The 18485-nt window shown below is 36.5% G+C and overlaps 1 protein-coding gene across 2 annotated transcripts; it reads right to left on the bottom strand.

Moving 5' to 3' along the window:
• Window positions 1–29: 29 nt before the first annotated feature.
• Window positions 30–17932, bottom strand: LOC145500765 (PAX-interacting protein 1-like). Of its 2 annotated transcripts, none has more exons than XM_081480298.1 (24): window positions 17724–17932; window positions 16900–17034; window positions 15196–15239; window positions 14171–14237; window positions 13215–13328; window positions 12224–12887; window positions 10590–10675; window positions 10158–10253; window positions 8803–8940; window positions 8393–8514; window positions 7918–8000; window positions 7431–7529; window positions 7087–7124; window positions 6454–6492; window positions 6305–6339; window positions 5609–5702; window positions 5410–5478; window positions 4910–5009; window positions 4415–4515; window positions 3593–3673; window positions 3207–3269; window positions 2186–2261; window positions 1801–1861; window positions 30–1050 (listed from the first exon to the last, which is right to left on the bottom strand). In XM_081480298.1, exons 1-24 carry the CDS (start codon window positions 17808–17810, stop codon window positions 1038–1040), a joined length of 2505 nt encoding a protein of 834 aa, XP_081336424.1. In that variant the 5' UTR covers window positions 17811–17932; the 3' UTR covers window positions 30–1037. The 2 variants fall into 2 exon arrangements, with proteins under 2 accessions (XP_081336424.1, XP_081336422.1); XM_081480296.1 differs by having other exon boundaries at window positions 6454–6495; window positions 17724–17931.
• Between the last annotated feature and the right edge of the window lie 553 nt (window positions 17933–18485).

The following is an 18485-nucleotide window of genomic DNA, read 5'->3' as shown; positions in this document are numbered from 1 at the left end:
ATCTTGTTGATGTACAAAGAACAACTAGGTGGTAGTTAAGTTCTTTTAATCACGTCTATTTACTCTCGTTCTGGTACTTAAAACAACCACTAGTCTTGGTTGGTCTTCAACAACTTTCCGGTAGCTACAGTAAAAACAACTTAAAATTTCTATTTACAGTTCTTCACGCTAACATTAAAAACAATTGGGTACATACGCCTAAAGTTGTAACGAGATTTAAAAAAAATGCAGCTTACAGTGGTGAGCTGAAATAACTTGATACTATGCAAGGTAACATGAGGAAATACTAAATACTAGCTACTGCGTTTCTCCTCATAAGTATACTAATATAAATAATGTCTAGAATGAAACAATCATTTCCTAAGGCGATATCTAAATTTAAATTAAGAAATGACATTTATAGTGTTTATAGGGGACATTTATAGGGAAATACGGATTCAGATTCAAGGTTCTAGAATTGATCAGCTGCACCTTTGTTCAATTCCACTATTTAACCGTGAGATACGTTACCAATATCATAAGAACAACAAAAAACAAAACCAAACCAACATACACAAACAAAAAAACAAAATAAAACAAAACAAAATTAATAATAATAAAAAAAAAACTGGTGATTATTGAAAGAAACGCATCTCGTTTCTAACGAGAAACCAAAGTCTTGTTCTTTTTTCCCTACTCTCAGGGGATTTCTCTTGAATAACGAACATGGCGTCTAAACACCTCCAGCCTCCGTGCATTTAGGGGGTAAACTGCATGACAATCCAAAGTTAAGCATCTCGACGACTGGGCAAACTACATGTATGAAATTTCATCTACAGAAAGTCAGTAGAACTCTATCAAACAAGTTCTTTCCAAAGCACGCTATGTCACCCACCAAGGGAAAAAAAATCGTTTTTGTTGTCATATTTATCATACCGATCATCTAACATCGTTTATAACATTCCTTTCGGTGTATAAATGTACATATTATAGCGATAACTTTCTACGTTACACAGAGATTCCACGATTATCCATCATATTGTCTCGTCGATTATCACCTAGAGTTTGTATCTAATTGAGAGTAAAGGTGAATAGAAGTGCAGTAATATTGCCAAATCCATGTCTGATGACTAATTATTCATGAATAATAAATTATTGTTATTATCATTGAAACCCTTTCATGGACACTGAAACCTGAAGAGCAAGAGCAATGGAAGCTGCCGCGAGTTACAGAGTTGAACTCATTGCAGGGTTGTCATCCACCAGAACAAAAAAAATCCCTGACTTTTCACTGACTGTAAAGCAATTTTCACTGACTGTGCAGGATGATTATTCTGACCATAAATCAACAAAAATAAGGATGGCTCAGATAATTTTTAAAACAAACTTGCTTTGCATGTACGAAAACATCTAATAATATAATTTGCAGTAACATTAAGATAAAATTCCCTGACTTTTCACGGACTTTGAACAGGGAGTTAGAACTTCCCTGACCTGATACAAAACTCGCTGACTTTTCCCTGACCTTGAATAAAATTTAATTTTCCCGGACTTTTCCCTGACCGTGGCAACCCTGCATTGGGTGTCATTCGAGCAGAGCCCCAACAGAAGATGTGAGCGTACAAGAGTCATACAGAGGAACTTATGGCGAGTTAGTGTATCTTTTCCTCAAGCACATAAATGTACCCATGTCCTTTGTCTTGACAATATCAATACAAATTTCAACAACAAGGGAATGAAGCCTTGATCCTGATGCGCGGCCAAATTATCAGAGCAGAACGAAGAACTACATGTAAGCGAAAAGCTGATTAGAAAGGATACAAATCTAGATCTAGCTGCTGTTTCAAAACTCCGGACAGGATGAGTTCAGCATTGTGTACATCTGAAAGATTAACAGCAACAATAAACAAGTTGTACAATCGAAGAAAATATGAATTACACTCATAATTTGTTCAAAAAGTGAAAAAATGGTAAGCCTAAATGGTCAGTATTTCCTACGAACAATCTATTGCTTTACCAGTTTCACAGAGTTTCCTGAGTTGGTTCTAATAACAGCTGTAATTTTTAGAGGGATCTGCCTCGTAAAAGACCAATCGAATACATTATACACCACCCATAAACAACGGTCACATTGTGGGTTATGTTACGTTCTCCTTGGAACTTTTTCAAAACAATACAACGTAGATGAACTACAATTCCTTCTTACCAAATCCTTTCCTGATAAATTCAGAACATAGCTGGAAATCCTTTTCACAGCTAATTATCAATAAGACAGGAGATCCCTACAGCGAGGAACAGAGAAAACACAAACCATCAAGGATTCAGAAAAAAAGGAAGTATACAATGGGTGTTTATCGTTCAGCAAAAAGATCGGAAATTTCGGTTCAAAGTCAAATGGAACAGTAATTTTCCGGAAAATCCGTTCGGAAAATTGTAGACTACCTCCAGAGGTGGTCCTCTTTTTCGGTTCGGAACGGGACAACAGAAATTTCCTTACCATTTACTAAATTTTCCAGTTTCCAGTCTCTCATAAGCCGAAAACAATTACGAGAAATGGAATTGCAAATGGTAAGCGCCATCTCGTTCGGTTGGTTTGCTGATTTTGCAAAATCCTTTACCATTATTCAACGGTCATCCCGACATGTTCACTCTAACAAATGGTAACCAGCCACTGACACCCTATTGCCCACTCAGCAACTAACATAGTTGAGATATACAGTGTATGAGTGATATTTGGAAAAAGGATACCGTCGGACTTGTTATTTCCATAATCTTTTATTCTCTTTAACTATAGGAGAATCTTTATTTACAATATTTGCCTCATTACCATAAGCGATACAGTTTCTGATGGAGCTGCAAAGAGATTACTACTGAACATTGAAAGGGCACACCACGATTAACTGTCCCAAGGAATTTGAGCGCGATGTATTGAATACTTTTTGTGCGACGAGGGTTTAAAAGCTCAAAATTTTACAAAGAATGTATGAGCTCATTAGCGGTTTTGCCACACAGAAATTTTGATGTTTTTGACAGCCAATTTCTCCTCGAATATTACACCCAAAGAGCCAAAAATTTCACCACTTACTAGGTTTCACAAGCTCTTTACGTTTTTCTAGTAAAATCGTGTCTAGCATGACGCCTTCTATGCGCAAAGTCGTATGTTAATGAGGAAAAATGTAAACAATGACGTCAGCAAAGATTCGCCTATTGCATTATACAGTGTATACCTGTTCCACAGCCTTGCGCTTATACTCTGCCAGGTGCTGTTGTGAGGGAACACTTGTTAACACCTGTTATGCACAAACATTCTACATTAATCATTTGCAGAGGAGCGAGGCAAGGATGTGAGTTAAGTCTCCCATTAATGTTTTATTCTTGCGCAAGATTTTACCATGGTAGATTTGTTTTTCTTTGTGAAAACAGTTAAGACTGTCTTTCTCTACCCTTCAAGGTCGCTGAAGAAGCTGACTGCATTATTAATAATTATTAACTCAAGACATGACCACTACTTTTTTTTCAGACTATTCTTGTTTACTCCTAAATGTCTCAATGAACTAATTTACCTCCATAATTTGTTTTCTGCATGCATTTGGCACGTGAGTTATTAACTTACCTGACCCCCCGCACACTGGATTATTTCCTTCATGGACGCGGGACTTGGTTCAACACTTTGGGTCACATACACCACGATATCCTGTACAAAAGAAAAACAGAACTGTCCAATTTCGAGTCCAACAAAAATCTAGATACATTGATGTAAGTTAATCTGCACTCAAAACAAAGAATTTGTACCACCATGTTGTGTTCATAAAGATCGAGGATAACTACAACAACTGAGGACTTTTTCATGTTAGGATGCTCTTAGCTTTGCATGTAGTATTAGCGAATTGTAATTAATGAGTAATATTAGCACAATAATTAAAACCCGCGTGTAAGAACCTACACTTCTTTAAACCTGGCAATATAGGTTCTTGTGTTTCGGGGTACTTATTGGTAATTTAGGCTAAGTAGGTTCTTATTCGTAATTTCAATGAGGGAGATGTTAGTTGTTGATTACCAGAAAAATAAATGAACTTGAGCTTGGTCCTTAAATACACAGTATTTATTCACAACTGTATTATGATAAGCCTAGCACCACTGATTACAAAATGTATATGCAGTGCTGCCTGTAACCCACATACAAGAATCTGCTTGATCTTGCTTGGCTAAACAGGTTCTTGTATTTTGAAGTTTTAAAATGGCAAATTTCTGGCAGCGGGTTCTTAAACCACTAGGTTCTCACACGCACTACCACTTGCTAATCCAAGACAGTAGACGTCCTAGAAGAAAAGGGGACAAACTAACGAATCACAGCTCAATGATGGACTCAACACAGTAATAGGGAATATTCACAGGCAGACGAATGATCTACACGTCGTTATCCGAGCAAACACACCTGCAGGAGTGGACGAGATCTTGCTCTTTGTAGCGACGTTACCAATTCCATGTCGTAAATGTCTTCAGAAAATGAATCCTTCACAGTAAATTCACTAGGATCTGAATGTATTAAACAGCCCATGTCACTTGACTAGAATTTACAGTTTGCCAGTCCAATATGAACGTAATACGGAGTTTCAAAATTAGGAGTTTCAAACCAAAACTTGTTCTCCGTGCTTCTATCGAGTCACAGAAAGACTCGTGAAAGTTTAGGAGAACTTGAAAAAGCTGTAGATACACCCCCCCCCCCCCCCCTGCAGCTCCTGTTCCCACAACATTTCTCGTTCTTCCAAACTTCCATTCCTTGTCTATAAAAATACGGAAACTGCTTTCTATTTCTCACTGTAATTGATGCTGAAAAGAGTAATTGCCAGAGTGCTGTCAGATCACAGAACCTGTACATTGTATATTATAAATATATTATAAACGAAAACTAGAAAGAAAAGAAAATTACCGAGAAAAGCACTGGACTGTTGACTCTTCTCTATCCAATCAGGTGTCACGACATATTTTGCAACAGAGATTCCACAAAGGAATTTCACTGTACGAATTATCTGCAAACAAAGACAACCATTTAACAATAATCCAATAAAACCAAGAATATTACCTAGCATCAGCGAAATTATGAATAATTTTGGTGAGCTTCGACCATGGTTGGTTCAACCATGGCTCAAGTCGGTAACTTGTTACGCAAAAAAATCAAAACAGTAGAAAGGGCAACTAAGATTACGGTAATTAAGACGGTAACAAAGAGTCTGTATGCGAGCCAAGTGGCCCATCAGGCCGGATCTTATCCTGGTTTCCGTATCGTGAAGCGACTAGGAGTATTTCTACTCCCCCCCCCCCCCCCCTGAATGGGATGCTAGTTCATCACAGGGTTACCCCCAGCAGCAACAATTCTACATTGTGTGCAGTAAAAATTACTAATCGTCCAAGCAATTCAAAATAATGTACCTTTCTTGTTACAAGGTGAGTACAATCCTTTACAGAAGTCACTACGACTCCTCCAAGATTAACAATGATCTAAAAAAAATAGTAATAACAATAATAAGACAAATTTTACACCATCATTTTCTTCATAAACAGTCTTTACGGCAAAGTTACAGTCATAAAGAGGGATATTTCTAATAAAATGACAGCTTTAGTTTCTAACCTCACTTAATCTTGATACTTCTGATGGAACTATTGCAGTAAAAAGAATTCTTGGCCCTTCGGGGTTTTCCGCTTTGACAGGACTTGATGTTCTCCTGTTTAATGTAATTAATACATCTTACAGGTTAATGTCCATTTGCATGTTGATTATTAACTAGAAGTACATGCATTGTTCAAACAAGTCTTTCAGATGATACCAAGCACGCACGTTAACGAGGTTTAATTTCATACGATGAAGTTCAAATATTAATTACATGTATGTATTCGATTATAACGATAGCATCTCAATTAAGTTCCAATAACACTCTTGATGATAGAGCGGTTTACAATTGAGTGTCGTAAAACCAAAACCAAACCAATTACTTACCAATTAGACTACTTTGCCAATCTCAAACCGTAGTAAGACCAAAACCAAAGTAACTGCCTGATTACTCTCGACACTCAATTGAAAACCACTCTATAACATCACAATAAAGCTCAAATAACATTGAAATGAACATGTTGCAGCTTAAATTTGATCTTGGTTCAATCTCTCTTCAAAGTTTGATTTTATTTTCCTTTGTTCCAGGTACATTCAATGATAGTGAATACGATGCAAATCAAAATCAAAATCAAAATCCACCTGGTATGAACAACTTTAAACCAAGAACAAATCTGAACCCCATACATTGTTGAAGGACAAACTCATATTGCATACCTTGCTTTTCTTAGCTGGCCATTTTCAGGTGTGCTCTAATGTAAAAATACAAAAACAATTTAATGTGAATATAGTTCTACAAAGCCTGGAATACAGCACAGTAAGTAACTGTATTCAAATTTAAAATAATGAAAGGTTTCTATTCTCACCTGCTCTCCGAATTTCCGCTTTCCATTGTTAGCAGCCATCTGCTGATTACAAAAGAAACAGCAGCTAATTAACGATTGCCAGAAAGGAACACTTGGATCTATCCCTTTGGTGTGGTACTGCATGAGTATACCTGGAGCTAACTCGGACCATTAAATACCTCAGTTCAGTCAATTCAAGAGTTTAAAGCTAACACAATGTTACTAAGAGATTTCAGAAGTCACGATGTTGGACCTTTTTATTCCATGGTGTTAATAGGCATTTTTGTTGCTTGATTCTCGCTTGGTTGTAAATTATATGATTCAATCTTTCATTCAATAAACAGCTTAGAATTATTTTCAAATGTTGTGAATTATTTTTACTCATGGTATCAGCGTTTCTTGTCACTTTGTTTTAACAAACTCGTATCCTTTTCAGAATTATTTCTGTTTGTGGCAGATCAACAACATGAGCAGCCAATGGAATCTACATATCCCCACTGCTCACTTTATTTTTTAATTAACAGAAAAAATTATTGCTCTGAATATCAACAAACTTGGTTTCTTTTCTGGGAAGGTCACCCCAGATGAAATAAATTAATGCACAGTAACACCGTATAGCTGTGACAAAAAGCAAAAACAAAAGGAAACAAATACCTCATTACTTGAACCATCTGCAGAAGTCTGCCAGGGAACTAAGTAAAAGTAAAAATTATAAGTTTAAGAAAAATAAAATGCTATTATTAATAAATGATTCTACCTATAATACATTAATTACAAGAATACCTTGGTGTATCCTCAATTTTCTGAATGATGAAATTGTGTAGTCCAGCAAGAAATTACAAACATGAGTACAAATTTATCTTTTGTCTTTCAACTTTAGATACATGCATGTTTCTCATGTAGTCTTGGTAACTCTCTCCCTGTATCAACTACTATATTCTAGCCTGAATATGTGCCACAGATATGAACCATGCATAACAATATGCTTATTCACTTACGTATTAGCTCTCTGACCAGAAGATCTTGAGATATATCCAGCTCATTTGGCTCACCTAGTGTTGAGTACCTCACAAGATTACATGGCGATGGATAACCAGCTAGGCAATAAATCACACAACATAGAAATTACTCCTTGAAATAAACATTCAATTTCCAAGAGTGATGAACATCAAATTTCTCCACAGAATTTCAGCACATACTGTAATCAAGCTGACTTGTTATGAGAACACAAAAAAATCATAAGGGAGCGAGAAGTCTGCAAAGATTCACCAGCATGAGATGTGTAAATGATCTGCAACAATCAGCTAATTGAACTGCACATGTAGTGCTGTGAAATGCAATCTTGAGTCCTGCAAATCCCCTGAGGGGCATCCCACAAGTCACTTACCATCGAGGGAAAGACCACTGGCTAAATCGGTTGGACTCTAAATTTTCCTAAATGATATTTAGCCACATGCAAAATCAGTAAATATTAAATATACTTACTGGTAACAATGTCACCAAGCCACTTGGCATTTACACAGAATATTCCCCATTCCCTTGCCTTGGTATACTTGTCACCTGTCGGACTGTTAGTGATAAGGATATCTAATTAGCCTCCTGGTGTACAAAACAATAGTCTTTTCTGATAATGTAAAGCTGAGATAAAAGCTGTAGAGAATTTCTTCCAGAATTCTTTAAATATATGTATAAAACAATGGTCAATAAGGAATATTTTCTCAAGCTTTCATTTTGCTTGGATAAATTAATTAATGAATGATCATAATTCAGTGCATGTGACATCATGTGTGCTTGTGTACAGTAAACTGATCTTAAAAGCTTCAGCAACCAATCAAAGTCACATCACTCAACAATCGTTTACAGGGACCATTGACTAGAATTGGCTTCCATTCTTCTGTTTTCATAGAGGAAAACATGCCATTATCAAAGCCTTTCTGTGGAAACAAAAACACTGCATTACCTTTTACAAATTATATGAGTGTTAGAACGAGTTAAATATCCAGTGTATTTTGCGCCGATGATGAAAATCATGTTCTTAAGAAGTGTACGCTCTGCACCTGTGTACCCTGTTACTGTAATGACCTGCAATCAACAAAAACCATTCAGTCAGTGATAATAGATTTATGTTGTGAGTCTGCAGGACATTGCACAAAATAGAACACATGATACACGTACATGTATGTACATTTACATACTGTCAGTAGTAGTTTATATATGCTCCCATATGTTCATGTCTTGGCTATCTTAAACTGAAGTGGAGTCAAGCAATGTACATGTATCGACTAAATACTCAAACTATTACTACGCATTACTCTTGTCAAACATTAATGAAGAAAGTCACAATATTAAAGAAAACAAATAATGACTTACCATACTCTTGCACTGGTTCACCTTATCCTTAAATGGGACAGGCAGGTGGAGTGGGTTAGATGGTGGAAATAAAACCTTCGCTATTAACACGTCATTTAGCCAATGTGCTGTTACAATCCGCTTCCCATCTGAAATTGCCTGAAAAATTAATTACAGGTATAAATATCATATAGTTATAGGAACTTTTATAACCATTTTTACTGCTGTTATAATGAGAAAATCACGCAGAAAATATCTATTTTGATGCAAATTATTTGATGGCATTATCATTTTACAATACAATACAATACAATACAATACAATACAATACATGAATTTATAACGTTTAAATTGATACAAGTATTTATAACGTTTTTTAGATCTGTTTCAAACTCCTTTTTTAGGACATTAATTAACATCATTATTATAATGATTGTCTTGATACTGTTGCACAATGATACTGTTGCACAAGGATAATTAATACTGATGTGTTAACAGCAAAGGTCTTGTTTCCACCATCTTGGTCTACATGGATACATTTCTTAGTAAACAAGCCAGGTGATACATTACAGCAAATCACAAACTATTGTACATGTACTTGTACTTGATATTACAATATCTACAGCTGTAGACATAAAGTATTTCTCAGTAAACTGTCAGGTGATAAGATGATAAACATTGTAGAGTGTCTTTGAGCTCTGGAAATGAGCACTATATAGATTCATGTACTGTACTGTACTGGACTGCACTGCACTGCACTGCACTGCACTGCACTGCACTGCACTGCACCGCAAGTGCTGCACTGCACTGCACTGCACTGCACTGTATTGTATTGTATTGCATTGTAAGCAACCGACTAGGAATATACAGTACATGTATACAAATGTACAGTATGCTACCCTCATGAGCCACCACAAAATTGATATTAATTTAATTGTTAACAAAGAGATAACAAAGAAATAATTATTCAATCATGTATCAATAAATGGAATATTTGATTGCAATTAGAATTCAGTGGCCCTCACTTTTGCTGGACAAAAATAGTTCTTACAGATTGTAATATTTTATATGAATTACAAAATGGTTATTTTTAATAAAGTGGCTTAGGGATTTCCCTCAGCCATTTCACTCCAGACCTTGGTGTGAGAGTAGATTTTGTTTGCCCAGTAAACATGTTCAGTCAATGTACAGCACTTTTCAATAACTATAAATTATTTGAGAGCTCAGTGGGAAAAAAATAAAATAAATAGTAATGTATTAATATATAATCATTAATAAATCAATGTATATGTATTAAGTACATGACTGTATAGTCTGATTTGTCCTGTTGCAAACAACTAACATTGCTATTAAACTGAATGTCTCTGTAATCTCACCTTTTGATAAAGGTCTCCATGTTGATTAAGGCATAGTAGATGGGTACATTGTTTTGAGTAGAATGGGCTAACTTTACCACCATGCTGTTCTACTACCTAAAAACAAGAAATTGTTCCTTACGTATGTTTTCCTGGACAATTTTCCTCCAAGGAAACCATCATAAAAATCCCCAGTCTTTACATGAGCCAGTTATGAATTTTGACATTCAAGAACATGTACTAAATGTATTTATTTTTTAATTAGTGGTTTGGAGCATTTGTACTTAGTTTAGAGAGAGTTAACATTATTATGACGATTCCACTGTACATGTACATTAACATTGGTGTATAGAAAGAGATCACACAGAAACAAGGTACAGTGGACATACATGTATGCATGTGATCAAACTTTTTATAACATCTTATAATCATATAAATACAGATCATATGTACCTCAGTCCATGTATTGAGGATAGAAGGATCCATACGATCTGGATAATCTGATATGACAAAAACACAGCTGGCCAAACAATTGGACCCTAAACAAGGTATAGATTAAGACAATGTTGTTAAAAACATTTAACAGGGTGCAAGCACATGTACATGCAAAACACTTGTGGGTCATTCCATAGAATGTTAATGTACATACTTTTTTACAAGTAAAAAACTGCAAAATAATTTATACAAAGTAATTTATACAATAATAATAACTACTTAATAACCGAGAGTGAGGTCGTTACGGGAAAATCTCAAATTGAGGCCTTGCCGTATTGACCTCGCTATCGCTTGGTCAATACGGTAGGGCGAGGTTTCAGATTTTCCCATAACGACCGAACGGTCAAGGTTATTAAGTTGTTTATTATATGGCTCATGAATTAAAGAAAAGAAAAAATTACCGGCTGGTAAGTCAAAAACGACTTCTATATAAATTTTATTAAGGAAAAATCCCTAAACTTCTAGCTATTCGGAATTAAATTTACATCTCTTACTGTTTTTAATCGGCTTTCATCATTTCAATGTGCTTGAATTTTCCGAACCGGGCTCTTCCTAATTTGCATAATCCGTAATCGGCCCGTGGGCATTACGGCTGCATAATGACCGCTCAGATTTTGCTCTTAGCCAATCAGAGCGCACGTTATATCGGCCACAAGCCAAAGCCATATAATAAATATTAATAATAATAGTAACAATAATAATGAGGTGTAAAACACACAGACTTCAAGTACATGTATGTGCATGTACAGATTCTCTACAGTCAAATTGAGGCATGCTCCACCATTGCCATTTCACAAAATGACTGGGAACAAGACAGTCGCTACAAATGCAATCAACATTGCTGAAGTGGAGTCATGAAGAGGCAGGCCTTTACCAGAATACTGCCACATTGTCAGTCATAGAAAAATCTTGAAGACTGATGATGAAGTGAGTAAGACAGCCAATTTTTAGACCAGCAATGTCTCATTGTGGTGAAGTGCTCTAGATTTGTAAATTTATGAAGGTTTAAAGGTTTTCAAAATTGAATGGCACTTAGAAGAGTTTACTGGATTACATAATTATTCCAACTTTTAACCTGGCACAAGGGCATACATGTACTGTAAATCTAACCCTTAGGTTTCTTGAACACATCAGTCACACAATTGGCAGCCTTACAAATTTCAGGAAGCTCTGCCCATTACTGGCATGCATTTTGTTCCAAAACCTTTTATTACCATTGTCAAGGCCTAACATGTCAGAGTTAAGCAAAGTTCGTATTAGAATGCATTGACCTCCCATAGGCTTCCCCTGCCAAGTTCAAAACTTATTAGCATTTTAAACTAACTAAGATATTGTTAGTAATGTAAGTAGCCCATATTGCTAGTAATTGCATTTTCTGTACATAACTGTATTCAGTATTGTATTGCCAACATACATGTAAGTAACCCGTATTGTAAGTAAGGTAAGTATTAATTGTTCTGTAAGTAGAGTAGCGTAATGAGACCTGCATTGTAAGTACATGTAATGTTAACTTTGTAGAATTGTGTTTTGTAAACTAAAATTATTACTATTATTAAAAAAAAAATACTGTAGATGCATTCTTAGTTTCCAACCTTGATCCTCCGCAGATTTTCCTGGATCTCGTTCATTTGTTTCCTTGTTTTCTTTCTCATTTTCAGGGTCAACAATTGCTTCATTGTTATTTTCAACTATTTTAACACCACTTAGTACATCTGCAGCTACAACATCTCGCCCTGCTTCTGTTTTTTCTGCCTTTTCAGAGGTGTTGTTATCTTTCACAGCACTCTTCTCCCCTGTCAAAGCAGCAGTGGTGTTTGCTCTGCTTTGTACAGTTGTTACAGACAAGTTGCTATCTCTCACAGCACTCTTCTCTTCTGCTGAAGCAGCAGCTGTGTTTGATCGACTTTGTACAGTTGTTGCAGACAAGTTGCCTTCCGAGGCAGTGGTAACTGCTGGAGACACAGGGCTCAGGAGTGCAGATGGCATGGTAATGACTACCCTTGAACCTGTCTCCATGGGGGTAGAGACAGATGTGTCTTGAGGGACACTAGCAGGAAGAGGTGTCGCTGTCGTTCTGTCATTTTCATCAGGTGTCAAAAGGGAGCTTGTTGTTTCAGTCTCTGTTTTTGTCTGTGTTTTGGAGGGCACATAGCTTCTTTCATCAAGCCTCTTCTTTTCCTTTATACTGTCGACAATCCAGCTTGGCGTGACTATCTTGATACTGTCAGTGTGCTTCAAAGCACATTCATATTTTGCCTACAGTTTATAAAACAAACTACAATTAAGGAAAGACTCAACATCTTCAGATTTGAACATTGTACTGTATGCATAACAAACAAGCAGACAACTGAACTACAGTGTATCTATCCAAGGAACTCTGCCTGCTTGGCAGGGTTACATCCCGGGAGGAAAATCAAAGGGAAAAATACATGTAACAATAATGATCAAGAAAATAATTCTTAAAAACTCATCAATCTGTGGTTTTGATACTTTCTTTTCTCGTCCTCATAAAAGAGCTATGCACAGGCACTTTTCCAGCAACGATTCTTGTAAGTTATAGGCCTACTACATACATGAACTTACCCCAGAAGGCTGGGGAATCACAAGATGACTACAGTTAGCATCAAGGTTTAGTTGACATTGCCCTCCGTAATATGTTACCATGGCCCATAATGCATCTCGGTCATCAACTGGAATCTGTTGAACAGTACAAGTTTACTTACTTCAATTTCCAATAACAATTTTCCATGTTTCTGCAATGTAATATTTAGTGCTTTCACAGTAGACAATATTGGGAGGGTTGCCTAAAGATACAGGCTACATGATCCATAGACCATTTGAACTACAGTATAACAATGTTTGGAATTTGGGTCTAATTAGAGATACATGTGCATGTACAATGTTTGGAATTTGCCATCCAACAATCCAGCATTTATGTGATCCTTGTCAATATAAAAAAGTTGCAGGGTAGGGAGACCAGTTTTATGCCTAGCTAATAAATTCAAACTAGCATTTATGTGCAGGCAATCTTTGAAAAAGCGATGGCCTTGTCTCAAATTTAGTATTAATAATAAGTATCATTTTACAGCTGTATTGTCTTTATAAACTGAGATTTGGAAACCCTTCAAACCTGGCACAAACTGAGAAATGTGAAGTCTTTTATTCATATTGTTTTAAAGAAGTCTCCACAAACAGATTGCAGGAATGAAGCTGTTAGAAAAAAAAAAACTAAACAAAACTAAATCAGCTGATACACAAACTGAGCCACTTTTCTGAAATGCACAAAAGCTGTCCCAAGGTTTTTTTTTTTTTTAAGTGTAATTTACGTTGGTAATATATGTGTGCTCTTTTTTGCTGGTGAAATTAGCTGGCAACTCTGATCTTCAAACAGATCTTTTGCCCATCCTTGATTTGGAACCATTTTCATACATGTATGTCTTGTTTCACGTGCAACATCTCATATTGAACTCACAAAAAGTTGACAGACACAGGGTGGTGAAATAATAATGTAACTGGACACATGTAAATCATAAACTGACCTGTGAAGGACAAACCACGACTCCTTTGAAGAGCAGCTGTTCTGATTCAGGTCTAAAGGCTCCACATCTGTTTAAAGTTAAGTGATGAGGTGCTCTTTGATCCAGATCACAAGATCTGCAGTATGTTCACTTCACGTGCAATTTTTCAGCTACAGCGGTTTGTTAGCATATACTTGCTTCATTTAAACTTTCCTTATGTCAAATGCATTTGCTATAAATCTTAGCGCTGGACAATAGTAAGCGTCATTATTACGACAAGATAGTCTTAGGCATATCTGAGTATTCTGATTGGCTCTTTCTTGGTAAGAATTTTGCCCTATGGACTGTTTCCATAGAAACAGTTATAAGTCGGGTATCTTTTCGCCATACAATAAGTTACCTAGTACACGTACTTAACCTCATTACAACTACTTACTAACCTAGCTTGCTCCAGTCGTACTGAAGACTATTGGCCATCAAACGTTTTTGTGTTCTGTAGTGCCACAACCTTGGGCCAATATTCCCCAGTATGGCCCTTGTGCTTGGATAGTAAGAGGCTATAGACCATATTCAACCTCGTTTCTGACTTGATAATTCAAGAGAATTTTTATTCTCAAATGAGGTTAGTCGGGCTAATTTAAATGCATACAAAAGAATTTTAAATCAGCAGCCATTTGCAGTATGAATAGGGTCTATTATACAAGGGATTTGGAGGATTCAGAGTTATTAATAAATGTAAAAGTGAATTCAAGAAAAAAAATATAAATGTAAATGCAGGCTGATGTGTTATACATATAGGGCTGGACAAAAAGTCAGTCTAGAAAATAGTTCAGAACATTTATGATTGTGATTGTTATTAGCCAGAGTGATTACTTTGGTTTTGGTTTTATAACACTCAATTCAAAATTGCTTCAATTCATTACTAGACAAAAAGTGAACTACAAGTAACATGCAGATAATTTGTCATTAATATTGCTATGAACATCACATTGATGCTTGATTTCTATTGCTAACATTACCCTTTTTCTTGTTTTCTCAAAGGATACGGTAGAAGCATTTTACAGGCTGCACTTAAAAAGACCCACTTTGGCTACAATTGTAAAGAAATACAGTTTACTGAAAAACACTGATTGATAGTATACATGTGTACAACATAGTGCATGGTTTATATATATCTATTATACACTTAATTGCTGGTCATTTTGTTTTCCCAAGAATCTTGAGGGAAACATCAAGATTCAAGGGAAGAAAAACTAACTGCCAGTGATTAACTGTTTTTGTTATATAGCAGGAGTTAAGTGTAAAGTATTAAGGGAAGGAGAAGTCAAAGTAATCTCTGGTTGGTGGAAGAGTAGGCAACAATTATGCAACTGTTGCCCACCAGGGCGACATTTAGATTTAGCTACAGGGAGCACACAATGCTTATTTGACACGACAAATTTCTACTAACCACCCCTCCGGTTCGCAGTTTTTCTTGCACATCCAAAGTCGCCTACATATAGTCTCCGCACAGAAACAAAATGTCGCAAGCTGGTACCTGAAGCATTTTAGAGAGATTCCGCGATAACAACTGGGAGCAGGGGAGGGATTTGTAAAGATTTGTTGTGTCAAAAACCATGTGTGGGAGATGGAGGGGAGCTCAAGCACTTGCTGGATGACGTGTTTGGTATTAGGGTAATGGTACGATCATGTTGCGCAAAGCGATTTGAGGAAAAACATTGCAAACATTACAATTCTCTGACTGTGCAGAAACTATTGAAAAATAAATTTGGCCAAGTTATAAAAATATCTTTCGACTTTGTTTTGTGTTTGGTAGTTTCGTGGAAGCTGCAAATTTAGAGACTCACACAAATTTTTCGGACTGCGTTCAAAATGTTTGGGCAAAGAGTTCCCTTGTCAATAATATATGTAAACCAAAAAATTTTTTGCACAGCATGAAAAGGCCTAGGTACAAGTTTAGCGCTACAGTGTTACACAGGATATGTAGGTACATTGTAGCAGTTTCACATAAGGGACGACAAAAGAAGATAAAGGTTTACTACAGTGTATTCATTCTTTTCATTCCTCTATTTACTCTCTTCCTAGTCAACAAGATTGTGTTCCCTGTGATTTAGCCATTGCCATGTGACCATAAATCAAACAATAAGTATGTGTTAGATTGAACTAAACTCCAGCTATATAACAAATTATTGAATTTACTTTTCCCTTGTTTCAAATCATGCTAGAACTGTTCCAAACGTCATGCTACTGCAGTGCCGAACTCAAACGAATTTGGCCCAGCAATGGCATGACAAAAGAATGGCAGTGGTTTCAAATGTCAAATTTAATTCAGTCACGCCGAGGATCAGAAGAAATTTGCTTTGCTGAAGACTATTTTAAATACTAGAAAGCAATGGCAGCTGATGCAGAAGGCTATGAACTCAGTTTGAAACAGCATGAGTACGCCGTTTGAAGCCAAGTTGTTCTACTGCCGTATGGCACAGCAAGGCCTGCTGTGCTAACTAGTCGTGCCAAACTTAATTCAGCCTGCTGAACTGAGTGGTTTCAAATGTTGTGCTACTGCCATGCTTAAGTCAAATTGAATTCTTGAATTTAGTTCATCACAGCAGTAGCACGACATTTGGAATAGGCCTAAGAATGCGAAATGTTGAGCCAAAAAGAAAGAAAAATAGTTGTGTGCCTCCTAGCCTTATTAAGGGCAAGTAAAGCTCCTCAGATGTTTTAAAAACCAACAAACAGAAAAAGAGTACCTGAACAATTGTCAAGTTACATTCCTTGGCTTCACCAAACTGAGGGAAACTGGTATCTGTGGCAATGACGTGAGTCACAAGGTCACTGATGTAAAACTCACGTGCCGCACCACCAGATTTCAAGACTTGCTTCACCTAATTTTTCAGATTACACAAGATAGAGAATGAGTGATAATCAACCCATCTTATTACTGTGATTTGAGTAGAGCATATGCATATGTATGTACACTGTACCAAAACAGGGCAAGAGATGAGCTGAAAATTATTTATACTTGGTTAATCTGTAACATATGAATGTTAGAAATACATTCCTCCAGGAGTTGAAAATTATTTCTTAGACAGCAGTGTCATGCTAGCACTGAGACCAAATTCTTTTATAATCAAATCAAATTCTGTTTTCTTTCAGCCACAGACTACACTGTAAAAAATGGCTTTCCAAAACGAAAGACCCCCACCCTTACTGGAGGGTTTTCTTTTTTCTTTCTCGTAGGTTTACTTGCAAACATTGCTCAGTAGAATCTGCTAGATGTCAATTAATGACTTTGATGATTGCACTAGAATGAATTCCATCCCTTACCCTGCGAAAGAAACAGAATACAACTACCCATGTGAATACGATCGTGAAAGATTACCGTTGGCACTATGAATTATACTCTGTATGATCCTCTGTTTTCCAGAAAATGTCAAGCGAATCTTAAGATCATAACAAACATAACAAATAGAGTCTGTTTACACAAACCTTGCATCATCCGAAATGGACACAAATCTGAATTTTTGGGAGGTACCTTTATCTGCGATTGCACATTTTACAATTGAAATCATACCTCTTCATTGTTTTCTTCAGCTAGAAAGAATCTGACGTCCTTAAAAATGTCTTTTTTCTCCTGGTTTGAGGTCGATTCGAGAGCCATGTTCAAATTTCTCGTTTCGCCGCCATCTTGAAAACTAATTTGGCATCTGGCACAAACTACTGGACTCGACTGGCGGGAAAGAAACTTGTTACCAGTCACCCCCTCGGTTTGAGACAGAAAATTCCTGGGGCGACGCATTACCTTGGAGGAATAGAGAGTTTAAGGTGGCCGAACACAGTTTTCGCGTGCGCTTGTGCTGATACAATTCAGCGCGCGCAAGTATTGCAAAGAAACAAACATGCCGTCAATAGAGCGATCATTTAATTTACTCAATACTCGCCTTATTTGTGCTATTTTTCTCCATAATTGAACGCAGTGTATTGATGGCTTTAGTCTTTTATTACAAAGATATGTTAGAAAAGGTAGCGATGCAAAGAACCCAGCAATTCTCAGCTTTTTCTTTGTTACCGAAAGAGCCCAGTTAAATGCAGCGCATGCGTAGTAAATCAAAAAATTGCGATTGAATGAAAAATTGCACTCTCGGAAATGCGCCTATTTCTCGAGAACCGCTCATTAGAATTTTACGAAATTTTGCACGAAAATACTTTAGGAAATAAGTAACTGGAGTATTGAAGATAATTGAACTTTAACAAAGGAAATTTGAGATATTCCAATGAACCTTCAACAAGGGATAATTAAAGATCTCTCTGTTAAATTATTAGCAAAATGGTGTCA

This window comes from Orbicella franksi, chromosome 10 (assembly GCF_964199315.1).
Source record: "Orbicella franksi chromosome 10, jaOrbFran1.1, whole genome shotgun sequence".
NCBI lineage: Eukaryota > Metazoa > Cnidaria > Anthozoa > Scleractinia > Merulinidae > Orbicella > Orbicella franksi.
This window is presented reverse-complemented; position numbering and strand designations above follow the sequence as displayed.

Excerpts from the sequence above, each read along its gene's own strand:
- LOC145500765 (XM_081480296.1), bottom strand. The coding sequence starts at position 17,810 with ATGGCTCTCGAATCGACCTCAAACCAGGAGAAAAAAGACATTTTTAAG. Across the intron at positions 14,238-15,195 it reads GCCTGTAAAATGCTTCTACC|ATGTGGAGCCTTTAGACCTG; the intron begins GTATCCTTTGAG and ends AACTTTAAACAG. Across the intron at positions 10,254-10,589 it reads TCCTCAATACATGGACTGAG|GTAGTAGAACAGCATGGTGG; the intron begins GTACATATGATC and ends TCTTGTTTTTAG.